This window comes from Megascapheus bottae, chromosome 6 (assembly GCF_031878675.1).
Source record: "Megascapheus bottae isolate mThoBot1 chromosome 6, mThoBot2.hap1, whole genome shotgun sequence".
Classification (NCBI taxonomy): Eukaryota; Metazoa; Chordata; class Mammalia; order Rodentia; family Geomyidae; genus Megascapheus; species Megascapheus bottae.
The window spans coordinates 7441465-7461855 of record NC_143514.1 but is presented as its reverse complement, the minus strand read 5'-3'; the positions used below and the strand labels follow the sequence as shown (position 1 = coordinate 7461855).

The 20391-nt window shown below is 39.0% G+C and overlaps 1 protein-coding gene across 4 annotated transcripts in view; it reads right to left on the bottom strand.

Moving 5' to 3' along the window:
* The window catches only part of Fnbp1l (formin binding protein 1 like), a 90722-nt gene that overhangs the window by 29349 nt on the left and 40982 nt on the right, over window positions 1-20391 (bottom strand). For all 4 annotated transcript variants that reach the window (XM_090334214.1, XM_090334215.1, XM_090334216.1 and 1 more), the window contains 4 exons: window positions 18120-18267; window positions 17084-17146; window positions 9964-10068; window positions 1884-2012 (listed from right to left, as the gene is read on the bottom strand). In XM_090334214.1, the coding sequence (XP_090190340.1) occupies window positions 1884-2012; window positions 9964-10068; window positions 17084-17146; window positions 18120-18267 (445 nt within the window). The remainder of the gene's footprint in view (window positions 1-1883; window positions 2013-9963; window positions 10069-17083; window positions 17147-18119; window positions 18268-20391) is intronic.

The window sequence follows — 20391 nt, the reverse complement described above, 5'->3', positions numbered from 1 at the left end:
AGGTTAGGAAATAAGAGGAAAACCAAGGCCAAAATTGCAATACATAGAATCTCCACAACTCAAAGCATGACCACTCGGAAGTATACTGAGGCAGCGAAGTTCAATACCTTAATAGTATTTTTTTGACACTTGTTATTTGCCAACAATAACCTTTGGCTTTCCTAAGAAGCAGTTACATTGCTCAAAGCCTCAAATTCTCACAGCATTCACAATACAATTCCTTTTATTTTTTTGTTTGCCAGTCCTGGGGCTTGATCTCAGGGTCTGAGTATTGTTCTTGGTCTTTCTCAAGGCTAGTGCTCTACCACTTGAGCCACAACGCCACTTCTGGCTTTTTCTGTATATGTGGTTCCGGGGAATTGAACCCAAGGCTTTGTGCATGCTAGGCGAGCACTCTACCACTAGGCCGTGTCCCCGGCCCCTGTAGTTCCTTTTTAATTACTTCCCAAAACCCGGAAACTTATTTTGAGACCTGCATTTAAAAAAAAAAAATGGCTCCTGACATTGAAAAATACCATGATTGTTCCACAGTAAATGCCTAATAACCAGGCCCTAAAATACAAAAGATGGCTACTATTATCTCCAAGTAAGACTTGGGCAGACTATAAAGAGAGCTAGTAAGCCTAGAAAGGCAATACAGTTAGGGTAGGCAGGCTTGCTGCTCCAGATGAAATGATCAAAATCTGATATTTAGTTCTAGTCTACCAACACAGGCTCCATTTCCTTTGTACTTCCATCATGCCTTACAAAGGAAAAACAAGTATCACTGGGCTGACATTCTATATAAACTCCATTCTCCTAGATACAACTACATACAACACTGTCTTTTTAAATCTCTCCTGTATTTCTCTTCCCATTAGAAAAACATTAATTTTATCTTCATAAAAGATCTATGGTCTTTACCTGTTTGGCATCTGCTATCATTAAAGGATGATCCTGAATTAAAATTTAGTTGTGATCTAACAGAGGCAATAAGACAAGCAGGCAGAAATCAGTCTAGCAGAAACAATTTATTTTTATTCCTGCTACTTGCACAAATGCCAAAGACATTGATACAGGATCAAAAAGATACATCCCGGGGCCGGGAGTTTGGCCTAGTGGTTAAAGTGCTTGCCTAGCATGCATGAAGACCCGGGTTCGATTCCTCGGTACCACATACATAGAAAAAAGCTGGAAGTGGTGCTGAGGCTCAAGTGGTAGAGCTCTAGCCTTGAGAAAGTCCAAGGACAGTGCTCAGGCCCTGAGCTCAAGCCCAAGACTGGCAAAAAAAAAAAAAAAGATACATCCCAATTCTAGGTAAACAGATTATAATATGCAACCTCAATGAATTCCTCTATTAACATCACAATACTTGATATAGTATTAAAATTCATCTAAAATGTCTTTTAGTGGCGTATAACAATAATTCAGAAAATTTAATAGTTTAAAAATAAGAAAAATTGGGCCGGGAGTTTGGCCTAGTGGTAAAGTGCTTGCCTAGCATGCACGAAGACCCGGGTTCAATTCCTTGGTACCACATACATAGAAAAAAGCCGGAAGTGGTGCTGAGGCTCAAGTGGTAGAGCTCTAGCCTTGAGAAAGTCCAAGGACAGTGCTCAGGCCCTGAGCTTAAGCCCAGGACTGGCAAAAAAAAAAAAAAAAAGTAAGAAAAATGTACTCTTCAAATTAAATCAATTCCTCACTAACACTCTTGGTGACTACTAAACTTCAAAATATTCTGATGTGTAAGATTTAAATTTTAAGGCTGGGTATTTAACTCAGTAGTAAAATGTTTACCTAACCTGCACATGATCCTGAGTTTGATCTCTAAAACTGAAGAACAAAAAAATTAAACACCAATTCTTTGCACTCAAACTAGATGAAGCTATATGGCTAAAATTTACCTTGTAAATCTGAGGAATTACCACATAGAAATGTTTGTGTTGTTCTCCATTAAAATTTTGTAACTGTGCAGCATATTCATTTTTATTCTCATCAGCCATATGTGTGCGCAGGTTCAACTGCTGTTTGGCCTAGAGGCAAAACAATCCAAATAGTTACCAACAATAAAATTATACAAATTCACTTTTCTGAAATGCTAAAACCAAATCACAATAATGTAGAAGCCATCAGCTAACATCCTGAATAGTGGTCTGACCCTTCTGAATTACTGCTATCATTTACATTTACACAGAGGCTTCCAGATATTTTGATCAAGAGTGGCCACCATGGGGGTGGAGGGGAGGGTTGGGGTAAGAGGAAAGAAGGAGAAAAATTTGGGAAAGGGTAACAATATTCTATAAGAAAGGTACTTACTATGTTACGTATGTAACTGTAACCCCTCTATTTATCACCTTAACATGAAGATATAAAAATAATTTTTTAAATTTAAAAACTGGGGGTCAGGAGCATAGCCTAGTGGTAGAGTGCTTGCCTAGCATGCATAAAGTCTTGGGTTCGATTCCTTGGTACGACATCCTCAGAAAAAAGCACAAAGTGGTGCTGTGACTCACGTGGTAGAGTGCTAGCCTTCCGGAAAAGAAAACAACAACAAAAAACAACCCAAAGACCTTGAATTCAAGCCCCAAGACTGGCATCATAAATGAATGAATGAATGAATGAATGGTTAAAAAGTATGGCCTCCGGGTTGGGAATTTGGCCTAGTGATAGGGTGCTTGCCTAGCATGCACGTCTTGCTTAGACCCAAGTTCAATTCCTTGGTACCACCTACATAGAAAAAATCCAGAAGTGTTTGGGGGGGGGGCAGTGGGGAGGAGGGTAAAGGATACCAAGACATGTGAAAGGGTATCAATGTATGTGAATTAATGCACCTTCTATATGGCAAATATCATGTAACCCTTTTATTAATTACAATAAAAATATATATTTAAAAAAAAAGCCAGAAGTGGTGCTGAGGCTCAAATGGTAGAGCTCTAGCCTTGAGAAAATCCAAGGACAGTGCTCAGGCCCTGAGCTCAAGCCCAGGACTGGCCAAAAAAAAAAAAAAAAAAGTGTGGCCTCCATATTGCAACATCCCTCCTTCTCTATTACAATCTTCCTCCTCCTGCAATAATCCATTCAAGCAGCCTCTCTTTACAAAATACACATAGAGGGGTGGGGGAACGAAAAGGGGACCAAGACATGAGAAAGGGTATCAATGTATGTGAAGTAATGCACCTTCTATCTGGTGAATATAATGTAACCCTTCTATCAATTACAATAAAAATATGGAAAAAATACACATAGAAAATAATCATATTTTGGTATATTTCATCAGAAAAGAAAATAGCTTCAGAAATATTTCATTTTATTTGGTATATTTAATCAGAAAAGAAAATAGCTTGAGAAATATTTCATTTTAGACCTAAATATTTAATGAAATATTTCTTTGTAATCCACAATTCCAATTAGAAGTAAATAACGCTAAAAACTTGAACAGGGGAGAGGTGGCTTATGCCATATTCCTAACTATTCTGGAGACAGAGATTAGAAGGATCAAAGTTCAAGGACAGCCTAGCAAAAAGTTAGTGAGATCCCCACTTAACCAAATATGCTATAGTATGGTGATGTGTTAGAATCCCCCATACAAGGAAGAGCATAAATAAGAGAATCATGGTCTAAGGTCTTCCTGGGAAAAAGCACCAGACTTTACCTGAAAAAATAACTAAAACCAGGGGCCAGGAGTTTGGCCTAGTGGTAGAGTGCTTGCCTAGCATGCATAAAAACCCAGGCTGGATTCCTCAGTACCGCATACATAGAAAAGCCAGAAGTGGTGCTGTTGCTCAGGTGGTAGAGCTCTAGCCTTGAGAAAGCTGAAGGACAGTGCTAAAGCCCTGAGTTCAACCCCAGGACTGGCCAAAAAAACAAAAAACAAAAAAACAAACTAAAACCAAAAAGAACTAAAGGCATGGCTCAAGTGGTAGACTGCTTAGCCGCACAAAACCTCAAAATACGAATACTGAAAAAAAAAGGTGAACTTTGAAATGAATTTTTCTTATAGAAAGGCAACTGAGTATTATAAACACTGATACAATTATTAAGAATACAGAGTACAAATCGCTAATTTTAGATGCATTGGAGAGTAATCTAAAAACATTTCTCTCCAGGAGCAGTGGTTCACACCTGTAATCCTAGCTGAGGTTCAAAACCAGCCCAGGCTTTTAGTCCGTGAGAGCCTTATCGCCAACTAACCATTAGAAAACCAGAAGTGGTGCTGTGGCTCAAGAGATAGAGCTGAAGAGCTCAGGGACAGCACCCAGGTCCACAGTCAAGCCCCACAACTGACAAAACAGACAAAAGAAAATATTTCTCAACCATTCTGAGGTAATAGAAAAAAAATTGAGTGTACCGGGCATGATGACGCACACCTGCAGACCCAGATACTCAAAAGGCTGAGGGGGAGGATCATGAGCTCAGAATAGTCTGAGCAACACAGCAAGGCCTCATGTGAATTGAGCATATATATAAACGGATGAGTGGGTGGATAGGTAGGTGGTAGGATGGAAACATAAGCAAAATAATTCAGCTTAGTGCGTGTGTGTGTGTGTGTGTGTGTTGTGGCTTCAACTTAGGGCTTTCATGCTCTCAGCTTGGCTCTTTTATCCACAGTTAGCACTCTACTACTTAAGTAACATCACCAGTTCTGGCTTTTTGCTCATTAATTAGAGGTAAGAGTCTTTTGTCCAGTCTGGTTTCAAACTCAATCCTCAAATTTGAACTTCCTGAGTAGCTAGGATTTATAGGCATGAGCCATTGACACTCAGCTGAGCTCAATTTTTATAATGTTCCAAGAAATACATCATTTTACCTGCCAAAGCTTTATAAATTATAAATTCATAAAGCACACTGTAAATATGCCTAACCATTCTAATTCTAGTTCCTACAATTATAATGCTCACACAATGAGTTAAGAGCTTTTATCTCATCAACAAACTGATCTATGGCTACTTAAGATCTGAGATTAAACCATAAAAAATTTAATCCACAGTGTACTCAAAAGATTCCAGTAAGAGTTATGGAAACTAAACACTGCAGCTCAAAGTATTTCTAGAAAAACAAAACATTAGCTTCCAACATGGAAGGCTAAAATATTCATTTATTTTTCTCTTTCCACCATAAACCCACAAGAGAACCAAAGAGGGTCCCAAATTCCCTCAACACAAAACCTCCTGGTTCTGTCAGGGGAAACCCCTCTGAGTTCCAAGTCCTGGCTCTGATTCGCATGGGCTGGGACAGAAGGGTGTGTATGTATGCATATGTACGCGTACACACATAATATATATATTCACATATATAATATGTATATACTATATATATGCAACATAAGGTTAGACACTAAAACAGTTAAGCTTCCTATAATTACCTTATAATTAATACTGCAAATAATGGGCATTTTAAAAAATGCCCATTAATGCCAGCTAAGATTCAGAAGAACAGAATTCAGTCAGCTAGGGCAGAAAAGTCCATGACACTCTGCTTCCAAAATGAACAGCAAGGGACCAGGGGTTTGGCCTAATGATTAAGAGTGCTTGCCTAGCATGCACAGAGACCAGGGTTCGATTCCTCAGTACCACATACATAGAAAAACCGGAAGTGGTGGTATGGCTCAAGTGGTAGAGCACTAGCCCTGAGGAAAAAAAGCCCAAGGACAGTGTTCAGGCCCTGAGGTCAGTACCCAGGACTGGCAAAAACAAAAAAAACAAAACAAACAAACAAAAAAACAGCAAAACCAGTAGTAGGCTCTCTCTAAAATTATCTCCATGGACAAAATGAAGAACATAAATCAATCACTTTCCTTACTAGCATATACATTCAACATTATAAGGAGCTAATATCAACTAGCAATGTACAAAATAATCCTTCTGCAATTATTGTGGGTCCTATTTTTATCAAGCAATGATACCACATTAACTATGTTAATGATCATAATACTGTATAGATGATCAAAATTAGGATGTAAAAACTTTTAATAGCAGGGTCAAATCTAATAATGGACAACAATGTACATACACATTAAAATACTAACAGCATAAGGTCTGTGTGAGAGACACACATTCTCATATCACTGCTCATCTCAAAGAGAGGGGATAGCTGGGAGTTTGGCCTAGTTGTAGAGTGCTTGCCTAGCATGCACAAAGACCCAGGCTTGATTTCTCAGTACCACATACATAGACAAAACCTAGAAGTGGTGCTGTGGCTCAACTGGTAGAGCTCTAGCCTTGAGAAATTCCAAGGACAATGTTCAGGCTCTGAGTCCACGCCCAGGACAGACAAAAAAGAAAAGAGAGGGGATTTCAGATTCTAAAAATTCAATGGAAGAAAATTCAAACATTATGGCTGCCCCAGTCTACAACATGTTGAAGCTATATAAACACAAGTTCACTATACACACAAGGGAGATTAAGAAATTTAGGACTGATGAGACCACACACCATTATACACAATTTCAGAAAACTTCTTCCAGTAGGATACTGTTAATGGATATAAAAAGGAAAATAATTATAATGAAAGTTAACTTGAAGCTATTCATATGTGAGAATAGTTGAAGATGGTTCATCTATGAAATCTACTATAAACATCCAAAAAGCTATTATACAAAAAAAATAGATCTGATTTTTTTTTTTTAGTATTTCAAAAACCAAAATTTGAAATGAGTAATGCCAGAGCAAGGCCAGGTGTGGTAGTTCATACCTACAATCCTAGCTACACAGGAGGAGAAGATAGGGTATTATGGTTCAAGACTAACTAAACCAAAAATAAACAGAGATCCTGTCCCAACAAGCCAGGAATTCTGGTACATACCTATAATCCCAGCTATAAGAGTAGCTGAGAGAGAAATGCTATAGTCTGCCAAGTGTGATGGCTCACACATGTAATCCTAGATACTCAGGAGGCTGAGGTCTGAGGATCAAAGTTCAAAGCCAGCCCGGGCACAAAAGGACCCAAGACTCTTATCTCCAATTAACCTCTAGAAAATGGAAAGTGGGGCTTGGCTCAGGGGTAGGGTGGTAGTCTAGAGCTTAAGAGCTCAGGGACAGCACCCAGGCCCAGAGTTCAAGCCCATGACCTACCAAAAAAAAAATTAAAAAAAAGAAAGAAAAAGGAAAGCTATAGTCTGAGGTTAGCTCCAGGAATGAAGCAGAAAATCCTACTGGGAAAATAAGCTGAAAGCAAAAAAGTAGTTCAAGTAATGAGTGTTTGCATTACAAGCAGAGGGCCTTGAGTTCAAATCCTAGTATTGAAAGGAAAAAAATTACAGAAGGGCAGTGATGTTGATCAAGATGCAATTAGTTATAACTTGGTATATTGAGGTGAAACCCTTTTGTACCACTACTTAAATAATTTTAAAAATAAAAATGAAGGGGCTGGGAGTTTGGCCTAGTGGTTAAAGTGCTTGCCTAGCATGCATGAAGACCCGGGTTTGATTCCTTGGTACCACATACATAGAAAAAAGCTGGAAGTGGTGCTGAGGCTCAAGTGGTAGAGCTCTAGCCTTGAGAAAGTCCAAGGACAGTGCTCAGGCCCTGAGCTTAAGCCTAGGACTGGCAAAAAAATAAATAAATAAAAATGAAAAATAGCAAAGAGTAAACTGCTTGAAGATTGCACATTTCTAGTAACAAGAAACATACACATACTGCTAGAGATATAGGTCATTAAAAATAATGAAAATAAAAATATAAAAACGTCATAAGTTAAGACTAAAAGTTCTGTAGTGTAATTTATAACCTATAATTTATATGAGTTTAAAGAATTTTAGCCTAGTGGTAGAGTGCTTGCAGGAAGACCTATGTTCGATTCTTCAGTCCCACATACATAGAAAAAAGCCAGTGGTAGTGCTTTAACCTTGAGAAATCCCAAGGACAGTGCTCAGGCCCTGAGCTCAAGCCCAGGATTGCCACCCCACCCCACAAAAAAAAATTCTCATTGACACAATGGTAAGCAGGAAATCATCTCTCTCTCCCAGTGTTCTTTTTCTTATCCTAATCCTTTAGGAAATTGTAAGCTCCATAGGATATAAGAAGGATGGCCTAATATTTCCAACAATAAGAAGTAAGGTTCAACATCTCAACATTGTCTGTGTCAAATGTTCTAAGGTAAAGAGTACATAGGGGCCGGGAGTTTGGCTTAGTGGTAGAGTGCCTAGCATGCTCGAAGACCTGGGTACCACATACATAGAAAAAGCTGGAAATGGTGCTGTGGCTCAAGTGGTAGAGCTCTCTCTAGCCTTGAGAAAGTCTTAAGGACATCACTCAGGCCCTGAGTTCAAGCACCAGGACTGGCAAAAAAGAAAAAAGAAAAGAGTACATAGGAAGTAGGGCAGAGGAGTTAAGCAGCAGTCACAGGGCCAATTCTACCAATGAATTGTGCAAAACAGTTGGCTCAGCACCAGTGACCAATGAATAACGCATTACCGTGTCCTTCTGGCAGTTTTACCATGCTTTCTCTTCTTAAAAGTTGATGAGACACACTACTCAAAACCTATGTACATACTTAACTGACACATCTTAGGTTAATACTCAATATGGAGATAGGCCAAACAATCCCATTATCAACTTTCCTCATCTACATTTTGAATACAATGAGATGTTATAATCAATTATAACACATTTCCTTCTCATTTTTTTTTGCCAGTCCTGGACTTGAGCTCAGGGCCTGAGCACTGTCCTTGGACTTTCTCAAGGCTAGAGCTTTACCACTTGAGCCTCAGCACCACTTCTGGCTTTTTTTTTCTATGTATGTGGTATCAAGGAATCGAACCCGGGTCTTCATGCATGCTAGGCAAGCACTCTACCACTAGGCCAAACTCCCCATCCAGATCAATATATATATATATTTTTTTTTTGCCAGTCCTGGGCTTGAGCTCAGGGCCTGAGCACTGTCCTTGGACATTCTCAAGGCTAGAGCTCTACCACTTGAGCCTCAGCACCACTTCTGGCTTTTTTTCTATGTATGTGGTACCGAGGAATCAAACCCGGGTCTTCATGCATGCTAGGCGAGCACTTTAACCACTAGGCCAAACTCCCGGCCCCAGATCAATATATTTTTTAAAGTAAGCAGATATTTGAATATTTCAGACTTAGATGCAAATTTGTCTCTTGGTATGTATGTGTGTGTCTGTGTCAGAGAGAGGGGGGGGAGGGAGAGAGGGAGAGGGAGAGAGGGGGAGAGGAGAGAGGGGGAGAGGGAGGGGGGAAGAGGGGGAGAGAGAGAGAGGGAGAGAAGGAGAGGAAGAGGGAGAGGGCGAGAGCCAACACTGGGGCTTGAACTCAGGGCCCACACATTGCTCCTTAGCTTTTTTTATTCAAGGCTGGTATTCTACCACTTGAGCCATGGGTCTAATTCCAGCTTTTTGATGGACAAACTGGGGATAAGAGTCTCATGGAAGCTGGGCACGGTGGCTCATGCCTGTAAGCCTAGCTATTCACGAGGCTAAGATCTGAGGATCAAGGTTCAAAGCCAGCCCAGGCAAAAAAGACTGTGAGACTCTGATCTACAATTAATTACTAGAAAATGGGAAGCAGGGCTGTTGCTCAAGGGGTAGGGTGGTAGCCTTGAGTTCAAGAACTCAGGGGCAACACCCAGGACCAGAGTTCAAGCCCCACAAAAAAAAAAAAAAAAAAAAAGAAGGGGAGGGGAGTCTCATGGACTTTTCCTATCCAGGCTGGCTTTGAATAACAATCCTGATCTCAGCCTCTGGAGAAGGTAAGATTACAGGTATGAGCCACTCATGCCTGGCTTTACATGCAATATTTTTATTTCAAAACTGAACTGGAGAACTGGAATGGGGGCCTTTGCATGTGCAAAGCCTTGGGTTCAATTCCTCGGTACCAGATACATAGAAAAAGCTGCAAGTGGTGTTGTGGCTCAAGTGGTAGAGTGCTAGCCTTGAGAAAGCCCAAGGACAATGCTCAGGCCCTGAGTTCAAACCCCAGGACTGGCAAAAAAAAAGAAAGAAAAAAGCTGAACTGGATTATGAAATCTTACCTTTTCAACATCTGCCTTGGTTGCATTCGTATCATTATCCAATCTTTCATAACTCTGCTGTGCCTTTTCTGCCTCCCTACATTCTCTTTCAAACTTCTTTTTACTCTGTTAAAAAAAAAAACATTCAAACATTACACTGAGTGATAAAATAGATTTAATCTGTTTTAAGTAACTTTAAAGTGTTAGCACTGTGTTGTTTAAAAGTGAAATGCACACAAAAAGTAAAATTTGTCTTTACCAAATTATAAAATAACTAATTAAACAAGTCTGTGTTATAAGCAGCAGGCTATAATTATAGACTATGAAGGAAAAAAAGTCATATTATTATAAATCTCATTTCCTGCTCCTCCCCCAACCACAAAAATGTATTTTTTAATTATAAGCTTATTTTCAGCAGGTCTTTTTTAGTTTGTTCTTTTGTTAAATTTGATTGATTTTGATATCTGCATTTATACTTTTTGAGTAGGGTCCTAACATGAATTGAAGCATCAAGTATTCCTCCACTGTCCCTCCAAAGTGATTTGTTATTATTTCTGTTAAGTGCTGCAGGAATATCATTTGCCTAGACCAAGATCTTGCAAAACTCTTTATGTAATTAAAATTCTTTTGGGCCAGGTATGGCCTAGGAGTGCTTGCCTAGCATGCACAAAGCCCTGGGTTTAATTCTTTAGTACCACACACACAGAAAAACCGGACACGGTACTGTCTCAAGGGTAGAGTCCTAGCCATGAGAATGCTCAAGGCTAGTTCCTAGGCCCTGAGTTCAAGCCCCATGACTGGCCTCATAGTTCCTAGCTCCATGTTTTCTCCTGTCTAGTTTCACTCCTTCATTCCAAAGGAGCATGGTCAACAGCAGCCTTCTAGTTTTCTGAGAAATTTTTCAGTCTTTATGACTGGAAATGCCTTTACCACCATTCTCCACCCCCCACCCCACTCATCCCGCATTTCCAGTACTGGGGAATGACCCAGGTCCTCACACATGGTAGGAAACCACTAACACATTACCCATAGCCCGTACCAACTTTTTTCATTTACAAAAGTTGGCTGAGTATACAAGTTTCAAGTAGAAATAATTTTTCTTCAGAAATTTAAAAGTTCTATTCCACTATTTTTCTAGTTCCCCATGTTACTCTCCAATCCCATTCTGGTTCCTGATCTATTGCATAAAGCATATTTGGTCTGCACTCACTCTCGTTTGCGTTTTAAAATCATAAAGGTAGGATTTGTGTTAGATACACAGGAAACATGTCTTTCAACTCAGGGGACATTTTCTTGACTTGATTTCTGCCCAATCTTTTTCTAAGAAGCTTATTATACTGAAAATGAAATTGCCAAATTTATCCTCTAATTTTAGTTTATTTCTTTTACATTATAATCCCTTTCATTTTATTCTACTTTTTGAGATTTATTAGACTCATTGCTGTCTTCTTAGTGGCATTTTCATTTCTACTACTATGAAGTTTTTTTTGTGGGTGTGAGCTGAACCTGGGGCTTGAATTCAGGGCCTTGAGCTTATTTACTTAAGACTGACATTCTACCTTTTTTTTTTTGGCCAGTCCCAGCGATTGAGCTCAGGGCCTGAGCACTGTCCCTGGACTTCCTCAAGGCTAGAGCTTTACCACTTGAGCCACAGCACCATTTCTGTATATGTGGTACTGAGGAACCAAATCCAGGTCTTACTGCATGCTAGGCAAGCACTCTACCACTAGGCCAAACTCCTGGCCTGGCATTCTATGTTTTGAGTAACAACTCCACTTCCAGTTTTTGTATTTTGGGGAATTTTCTGGTGGTTAACTGAAGAGAGGAGTCTCACCAGCTTCATTCCCCAGGCTGACTTTAAACCACAATTCTCCGATTTTAGACAACTGAGTGGCTAGGACTACACTACCGGTACTATCTACCTGCACCCACTCTTGTCTTCTTTATATTCTTTTTTTAATAGGAGCCTAGACTTATTTTCGTAAATGCAGTTTCCTCTATTCCCACTGAGAAAATTAAGAAGTTTGAGTGTTCTCCTTATTTGTTTTTAATGTTCATTTCCTGTTTCTTCTGAGGTTTTTTTTTTTTTTCTTATGGGTCACGGAGCTTAAACTCAACCTGGGCGCTGTCCCTGAGCTTTTCAGCTCAAGGCTACCACCCTACCCTTGATCCAAGCCCCTCTTCATGTTTTTTTTTCTAGAGGCTAATTGGAGATAAGAGTCTCAGATCTTGGGCTGGGAGTTTGGCCTAGTGGTAAAGTGCATGCCTAGCATGCACGAAGACCCGGGTTCAATTCCTCGGTACCACATACATAGAAAAAAGCTGAAGTGGTGCTGAGGCTCAAGTGGTAGAGCTCTAGCCTTGAGAAAGTCCAAGGACGGTGCTCAGGCCCCGAGCTCAAGCCCAGGACTGGTAAAAAAACAAACAAAAAAAAGTCTCAGGTCCTTTTGTGCCCAGGCTGGCTTTGAATCTTGATCCTCAGTTCTCAGCTCCTGAGTAGCTAGGGTGACAGGCATAAGCGACCGCTCCCGGCTTCTGAGGTTTTTTGTTCCTACACATTCATTTGGATCTCTGGTGTGCACAATTAAATGTTTCTTTAAATGTCTGAGAATTCTGGCTATATATTGCTGTTTAACAAGTAAACTTAAAGCTCTACAAGTGTGGCTGGTGAAGTATGGTCTTTGTTTAGGGTGAAATGGTCAGGTAGTTTCACTGGAAAACCCCTAGGATAAGTATCTCCAATGATTTTTTTTTTTTTTTCTGTTTCTAGTTGGTCGAGATTCTCCAGAGAAAACCTTGCTTCCTGTAGCCTGAAAGTGCTTAGGAGAAGAAAGAAGATCTGACATTTTGTATTTACTAATTTTGATACAAACAGACTGGTTATATAGAGAAGTGTGCTTATTTCTGCTGATCCTGAGGCTCAAACTCAGGGCCTAGACACTGTCCCCAGCTTGATTTGCTCAAAGCTAGCATTCTACCATTGAGCCTCTTTATGACCAAGTGGAATTAAGATTATTGCAAAGGGGTAGAAATGTGGCTTAGTGGTAAAGTGCTTACCTACCATACATGAAGCACTGGATTCAATTCCATTGTAGCACATAAAAAGAAAAGGCTAAATATAACTCCCATGGAAAGTAGAAAATAAGGGAGAGAATTATGCTAGACAAATAGAGGCAGCAAATCAACCCAAGACACCAAGAACAGATATCTTTTCATGAGATAATTCATTCTGTTGTCTTGCATACTGCTGCTTCCTCTTTTTTCAATATTTTTTATTGTAATTAATAAAAGGGTTACATGATTACTTCCTCTTTTTGAAATTAAACAATGGAAATTTTGAAATTGAAACTGGAAAATCATTTCTCTACTACTATAAATAAAGTACTTGACACAATAGTTAAAAATTAAAAAAGCAAGAAAAGGCTAGAAGTGGCACTGTGACTCAAGTGGTAGAGTGTTAGCCTTGAGCCAAAAAACAAACAAACAAAAAAAAAAAAAACAGAAGACCACACCCTGAGTTTTCACCTTCCTGCCGAGGCTGGCTTTGAACCATGATCCTCAGAGAACCATGATCTCAGCCTCCTGAGTAGGTAGGATTACATGTGTAAGCCACAAGTGTCTGGTTAAACAGTATTTTCATATTAAGTATTTGTGGCACACATCTATATAATACCTATAATAATTTTCTTGTAACAGCAGAACTATCACAATACAACAGTATTTTTAAAAATAATTTTTACCATTAAGTAATACTGCATATCATTATACAATTCAAGTCATACTCCAAAAAAGGATGTCTTCTTTAATTATGCTTTCCAGCCTAATTAAGGGCAGACTGATAATAGCCACTTCTATTCTTCTATCCTTACTTTGTAGAACCTGCTTCCAAATATAGTAGCTGAAAACAACAGAACAAAGCAAGTAACCCAATGTCATGAAAGGCATCTATGAATAAGTCTACTAGGGATTTCTAGAATTTATTTTTTACTTCCGTAATAAAAAGGAATTGGAAAAGAAATGTCTCTGAGTACAGTGTAGTTGAGGAGAGGGTGTTTGGCAGCTAAAGTCAACTGTTGACCATAAAGGAACACAGATGAAAACCAATATGGTCAAACTGGCAAAGCAGACAGAGGAGATCATACAGTCATGGTCACACCCCTGAACTACCGGTCAGCTCTGGAACTGCTCCATTTCTGGATTCTGTTCTTATATATAAGCATGTGCCCATCCTACCTGAAGGACCTAGCCTCGACACCTCTCAGACTCTAATTATTCTTTCAAGATCTCTTTCATATACTGCTTTCCTCTGCCTTCATCTGAAATGCCAAGGCTGCCTATTTCATTATGTCACACTGTCCTGGGTACTGATATCTCTAGTCAATTATTTCGGACTTGTTTGGAAATCTGTAGTTTTTTTGTTCTCTTTACTAAACAAGATGACACAGAATTAGAAAATAGGATTCTTTACTTGCTTCTATATATGGACAGAAATTAATCTGTCAAACTCCTTCTCTGGACTGCAAATTCAACAAAAACAAGAATTACATCATACTTATTTCATCTCAAGGACTAGTGCATGTAAATAATGAGCACTGATAGGGTTGAACACACCATTTCCCCCCACATTGTATTGCTAATGCCTTGAAGAGTTTTGAGGACTCTCACTTAAGATCTCTGTAACATTTCTAATTAACTGTCAACTATTCTAAAGGCAAGTCAGCACATACCATCAACAATGATTTGAGACACCAGTTTTTAAAGGACACCAGCATCTCCTGAGTGTAGGAGTTTGTTGTTTTGTGCAAATGAAAGTACATATGCTAAGGAATGCAATTTAAATTGTAATCTATGAAAACATTCCCTAAAGTCTTTTTGGGGTTCTTTGACAATCCTGGGGCTTGAGCTTCTTCAACTGAAGGCTAACACTCTACCACCTGAGCCACAGCATTACTTCTGGACTTTTTTTGTTTATATAGTACTGTAATCAAACCCAGGGCTTCGTGCACGTTAGACAAGCATTCTACCACATTCCCAGATCTCCTCTAAAAGTCTTACCAGTTTGAGAGAAAAATCAAGACAAAATGAAAGCAGAATATTGCTACATCTAATTCTCAATCAGGACTGGTAAAAGAATTTTTTAATCAGTGTCAATTAAACAGAAGAATCTTAATCTAAACTCTGAAATGGGCATTTTTTTTTTAAAAAAAAAACATGAGTAAAGAATAAAAATACTGTAAATAAATGCATGTGTTTTAGGACTTTCAATCTTAAACATTTCTTTTTTGTTTCCTAATAATCACAAACTAAACAATATGAAAAATTTCCTTCAATATGGAAGAAAACATTATCACAAAAATATACTGGTAAAAAGAGAATAGCTTGAAAACTTGTAAGTTCAAAAGGAATGTCTTATACTATAAAAATAATTTAGCCCAGCATTTTAATATTCCATGTAGATATATTGTTTTTCCTTGAAGGAAAATCACATTAATAAGTACCTTAGTACAATTTTAAATTATTATGCTTTTTTGGGGGGAAAGGGGGCAGTCCTGGGGTTTGAACAGGGCCTGGGTATTGTCCCTAAGACTCTCTGTGCTCAAGGCTAGCACTCTACCACTTGAGGCATAGTGCCACTTCTGGCTTATTTTGTATATGTGGAAGAGAAGTCAAACCTAGGGCTTGATGCATGCTACGAAATCACTATCATTAAGCCATATTCCCAGCCCCAAATTATAATACTCCTATGCCCTTCTTTTACCTTTGATTGGCAGCCTTAAGTCAGGAGCATTTTCAGAATTACAGATTAAAAGAAACACATACCTCACATAATTTAGTTCAATTTCCTCATTTTTCACATGCTAAAACTGAGATCAAGAGAAGTCAAGTCCTGGGCCTGGAGTTTGGCCTAGTGGTAGAGTGTTTGCCTAACATGCACGAAGACCTGGGTTCGATTCCTTGGTACCACATACACAGAAAAAGCCAGAAGTGGTGCTGTGGCTCAAGTGGTAGAATTCTAGCCTTGAGAAAGTACAAGGACAGTGCTCAGGCCCTGGACTCAAGCCCAGGACTGGCAAAAGAGATAGAGATAGAGAGAGGGAGAGAGAGAGATAGATCAAATCATAAGGAAATTTTCTAGAACTACAATCTTGGTTCTCTTAGTCATATGGTTTACTAAAATACATCACTGTTTCCCTACTATTTAGTCTTTCATTAATAGTTAAGAAGACCTACCCGAAGTCCAAAATAGTCTTGCTACATGTTTATAGTGATATAAAGATTAGAGAATCCACACGAGAGTTATACAAAACAAAAATGACAAAATGATCTGTTTATCCTTAGCTGGCTATGATTTTTTTTTTTTTTTTTTGCCAGTCCTGGGCATGAGCTCAGGGCCTGAGCACTGTCCTTGGACTTTCTCAAGGCTAGAGCTCTACCACTTGAGCCTCAGCACCACTTCTGGCTTTTTGCTATATATGTGGTACCAAGGAATTGAACCCAGGTTTTCGTGCATGCTAGGCAAGCACTCTACCACTAGGCCAAACTCCCGGCCCCTTACTAGTTTTTTTTAAAAATCAATCAATCAATCAATCAATCAGGGGCCAGGAGTTTGGCCTAGTGGTAGAGTGCTTGCCTAGTATGCACAAGGACCAAAGTTCGATTTTTCAGTACTACATATATAGAAAAAAGCTGAAAGTGCTGCTGTGGCTCAAATGGCAGAGCACTAACCCTGAAGAAAAAGCTCAAGGACAGTGTTCAAGCCCTGATTTCAATCCCCAGGACTAGCAAAAAAACTCAAAAACAAAAACTAGTAAACAGGGCCATGAGTATGGCCTAATGGTAGATTGCCTGCCTAGCATGCATAAAGCCCTGGGCTCAATTCCTTGGTACCACATACACAGAAAAGCCCAAAGTGGTACTGTGGCTCAAGTGGAGGAGCTCATGCCTTCAGAAAGCGAAAGGACAGTGCCCAGGCCTGAGTTCAAGCCCCAGGACTGGAAGAAAAACAAAACAAAACTAATAAACACGAAACTAATGTCAAATCATATATTGAAGCATATTAAATTCAAATAGATACAAGTAAACAATTTAAAGACAACTTAGATTGCAAAATTAAATTAACCATAAATACACTGTAACTCACATTATCCATCTGTTTCCAACACATGTCAAGGTATTGTTGAGCTTTTCGTCCTTCTTGGAGATGCTAGAGTATAACCAAAAACAAAACCAAAAAACAAAACGAAGCAAAACAAACAAAAAAATTACACTTAAATACTAAATAAATTCTGGAGTCCCAAAAAGGGTCTTCACTTTCTTTACAAGTACTACATACATACAGAATATCCCTTTCTCAAGCTATAGAAAGAGTAAAACCTCTCTTAATACATTTTATGTTGTACTATTTTAAATGTAACCTTTAAAATAATGACTAAATTCTTAGGGGTTAACCAAGAGTTTCTATAAAAGGTCAGACAATAAATATTACCTTTGCGAACAATATGATTTCTACCATAAATATTCAATTCTATTTAGGTAGGACAAAGGCAACCACTGACAGTCTGTAGGTAAATGAATCAAGAGTCTATTCTAATAAAACACTATTTGTGGACAACAAAAATTTTAATTTTATGTAAGCTTCACATGCCATAAAATATATTTTTTTTTCAAATATCTACAAAAGTAAAGACCACTCTTGTATCTGGGAAACAAAAAACCCCAACAGTCTGGCTTTAGTCTCTGCACTGCAATTGTTGATTCTTGGTCTTACATCCAAAAAGGATCCAGAAATTGGCAAGCCTAGCTCATAATTTTTATACCAAAAAAAATCTAATTAAAAAAAAAATTTAAGGCCCAGACGAGGTGGCTCATACCTGTACTCTTAGCCACTCAGGAAGCTGAGATTTGAGATCAAGGTTCAAAGCCAGCCAGGGCACAAAAGAACCTGAGACTCTTATCTCCAATTAACGTCTAGAAAATGGAAGTGGGGCTTGGCTCGAGGGTAGGGAGGTAGCCCTGAGCTGGAGAGCTCAGGAACAGTGCCCAGACCAAGTTCAAGCCCCATAACCCACTAAATAAGTAAATAAATTATTTTTACTCATCACACATTTTTGAAAACAAAAGCAATTCTTCCTGTGAAGAAATATTTCATGCAACTATTTTAACTGAGTAAGAATTACCATTTTCCTTTCGGTTTTCAGGTCATGGGCATATCTCATTAATTCCCCATACACTCTGTGCGCCATTTCTTCTGCTACTACCTCTCGTTGTCCTGCATAGTCATTTAACTCATTAAGGATGTTAAAAAATGCTATACACGAGGTAAACCTGGCAAAAAATAATAAATAAAAATGGTGAAAATTATTTTCATTACAAAATTCTTAGTGAGGTATAGACTATAACAAGTAACAAATTTTAACATTATTCAACCTAAATCCCAGCTGCCAGTTCTAAACTGACTTCGTATGGAAATAATCCTATATTAAACTCGAGTTGTACATGTCTGAATGTTCTCAAGTAGCCTGAAACTTACAAATCAAGGAATATTTGGGGCCAAAAAAATGTAAGAATACTACCTGTAAGTTCTTTTGTCATAGTGGAATCACTTAGGTTGCCAACTGACTGGCCTGAGCTTAACAATGAACTTGGATCCCCAGGCTTGCAGCTGAACCTGTTGCAGAGATGATGTGCTTGCTCTCGAGGACAGAACCTGCCAATCATACCACTCAAATGCATCTCGATGACTGATCTACACAACTTTGTTATCAGCTCTGGATGCAGCTGCCTGTATGCCTGCCCACATCCTGAATGGAAGTGAAGTGCCATTATAGTTGGCATCAAAGGGATAAGAAGGGTCAAAAATAAGGGTAAAAATATGTATGGGGGAAGAAGAGAAACAGAATCATTGTATTAAATGTATGGATCTACTTTGAACATGCTAAGGAACAGACTGTTTACAGTTAAAGATTAACAGTTCACACAGAGCTCTATTAACAACAAAACTTAAAAAAAAAACTAACAATTACACAAATTTGTTAAATTTAATCTCTTTTTGATTCTTATTTTACAACCAAAGACTCACAACTAGCTCATAAACAATTTCTCACCTTTTATGCAGGGTTTAAAAATTACTCTAGTGGTAGAGTGCTTGCCTACTATGCATGAAGCCCTGGGTTCAATTCCTTGGTACCACATGCACAGAAAAAGCCAGATGTGGTGCTGTGGCTCAAGAGGCAGAGTGCTAACCTTGAGTAGAAAGTGTCCAAGGACAGTGCTAGGCCCAGAGTTCAAGCCTCAGGATTGGAAAGTGTAAAAAAAAAAAAAAAAAAAAAAAAAATTATCCTAAATGCCAGGCACCAGTGGCTCATGACTATAATCCTAGCTTTTCAGGAGGCTGAGATCTGAAAATCACAGTTCCAGGCCATCCGGGGCAAGAAGGTCCATGAGATTCTTATCTTCAGTTAACTACCAAAATGCCAGAAGTGAAGCTATAGCTTAAGTGGTAGAGCACTAGCTCAAAAAGAGAGCTCAGTATGCTGCCTAGGCCCCAAGTTCAAGCCCCAGGAACTATGCATGCATTCATGCATGCAAACACACACTCACATATACAAAACTAAAAATCTCATCACTGTTCATTCTTTTAAATTATCCAGCCCAATTGTTTTACTCTCTAAGTGTAGAATCTAACACCTGGGAAATACAGAAAGTATGAGGTAATATTCTTTTTTAGTGGAATTCTACAGTAATTCTGACTTAGAAGTTCCCACCATAGCTGGACACTGGTGATTACTAGGGAGGATGAAATGGTTGAAATCCATGTTCAAAGCCAGTTTCAGAAGGAAAAAAAAGGTCCATGGAATTTGGGATTCAAGTGGCTTGTGCTTGTTGTCTGAAGCTACCAGATGCCTAACAGGTGAAACCTGCAGGGGTGTGCAAGATCCTACTTCAAATATAACTAATAGGGCCAGGAGTTTGGCCTAGTGGTTAAAGTGCTTGCCTAGCATGCATGAAGACCCGGGTTCGATTCCTTGGTACCACATACACAGAAAAAAGCTAGAAGTGGTGCTGAGGCTCAAGTGGTAGAGCTCTAGCCTTGAGAAAGTCCAAGGACAGTGCTCAGGCCCTGAGCTCAAGCCCAGGACTGGCAAAAAAAAAAAAAATATATATATATATATATAACTAATAAAAATCTGATCTGGAAGCATGTCTCAGTGGTAACAGTGCCTGCATAGTAAGCATGAAGCCCTGAGTTCAAACTATGGTGCCAAGGGGTGGGGGAGGGGTGGCACTGGGGAAACAGGAAGAAAAAGAGGAGCTAGACAAAATGGTTCCCACTTATCATAGTTAACCTCTGAGAATGGTAAAAAGGAAGATCACAGTCGAGCCTGGTGTAAGTACAAAGTGAAACTATTTGAAAAATAACAAAAGTAAAAAGGGCTGAAGAAGACTCTA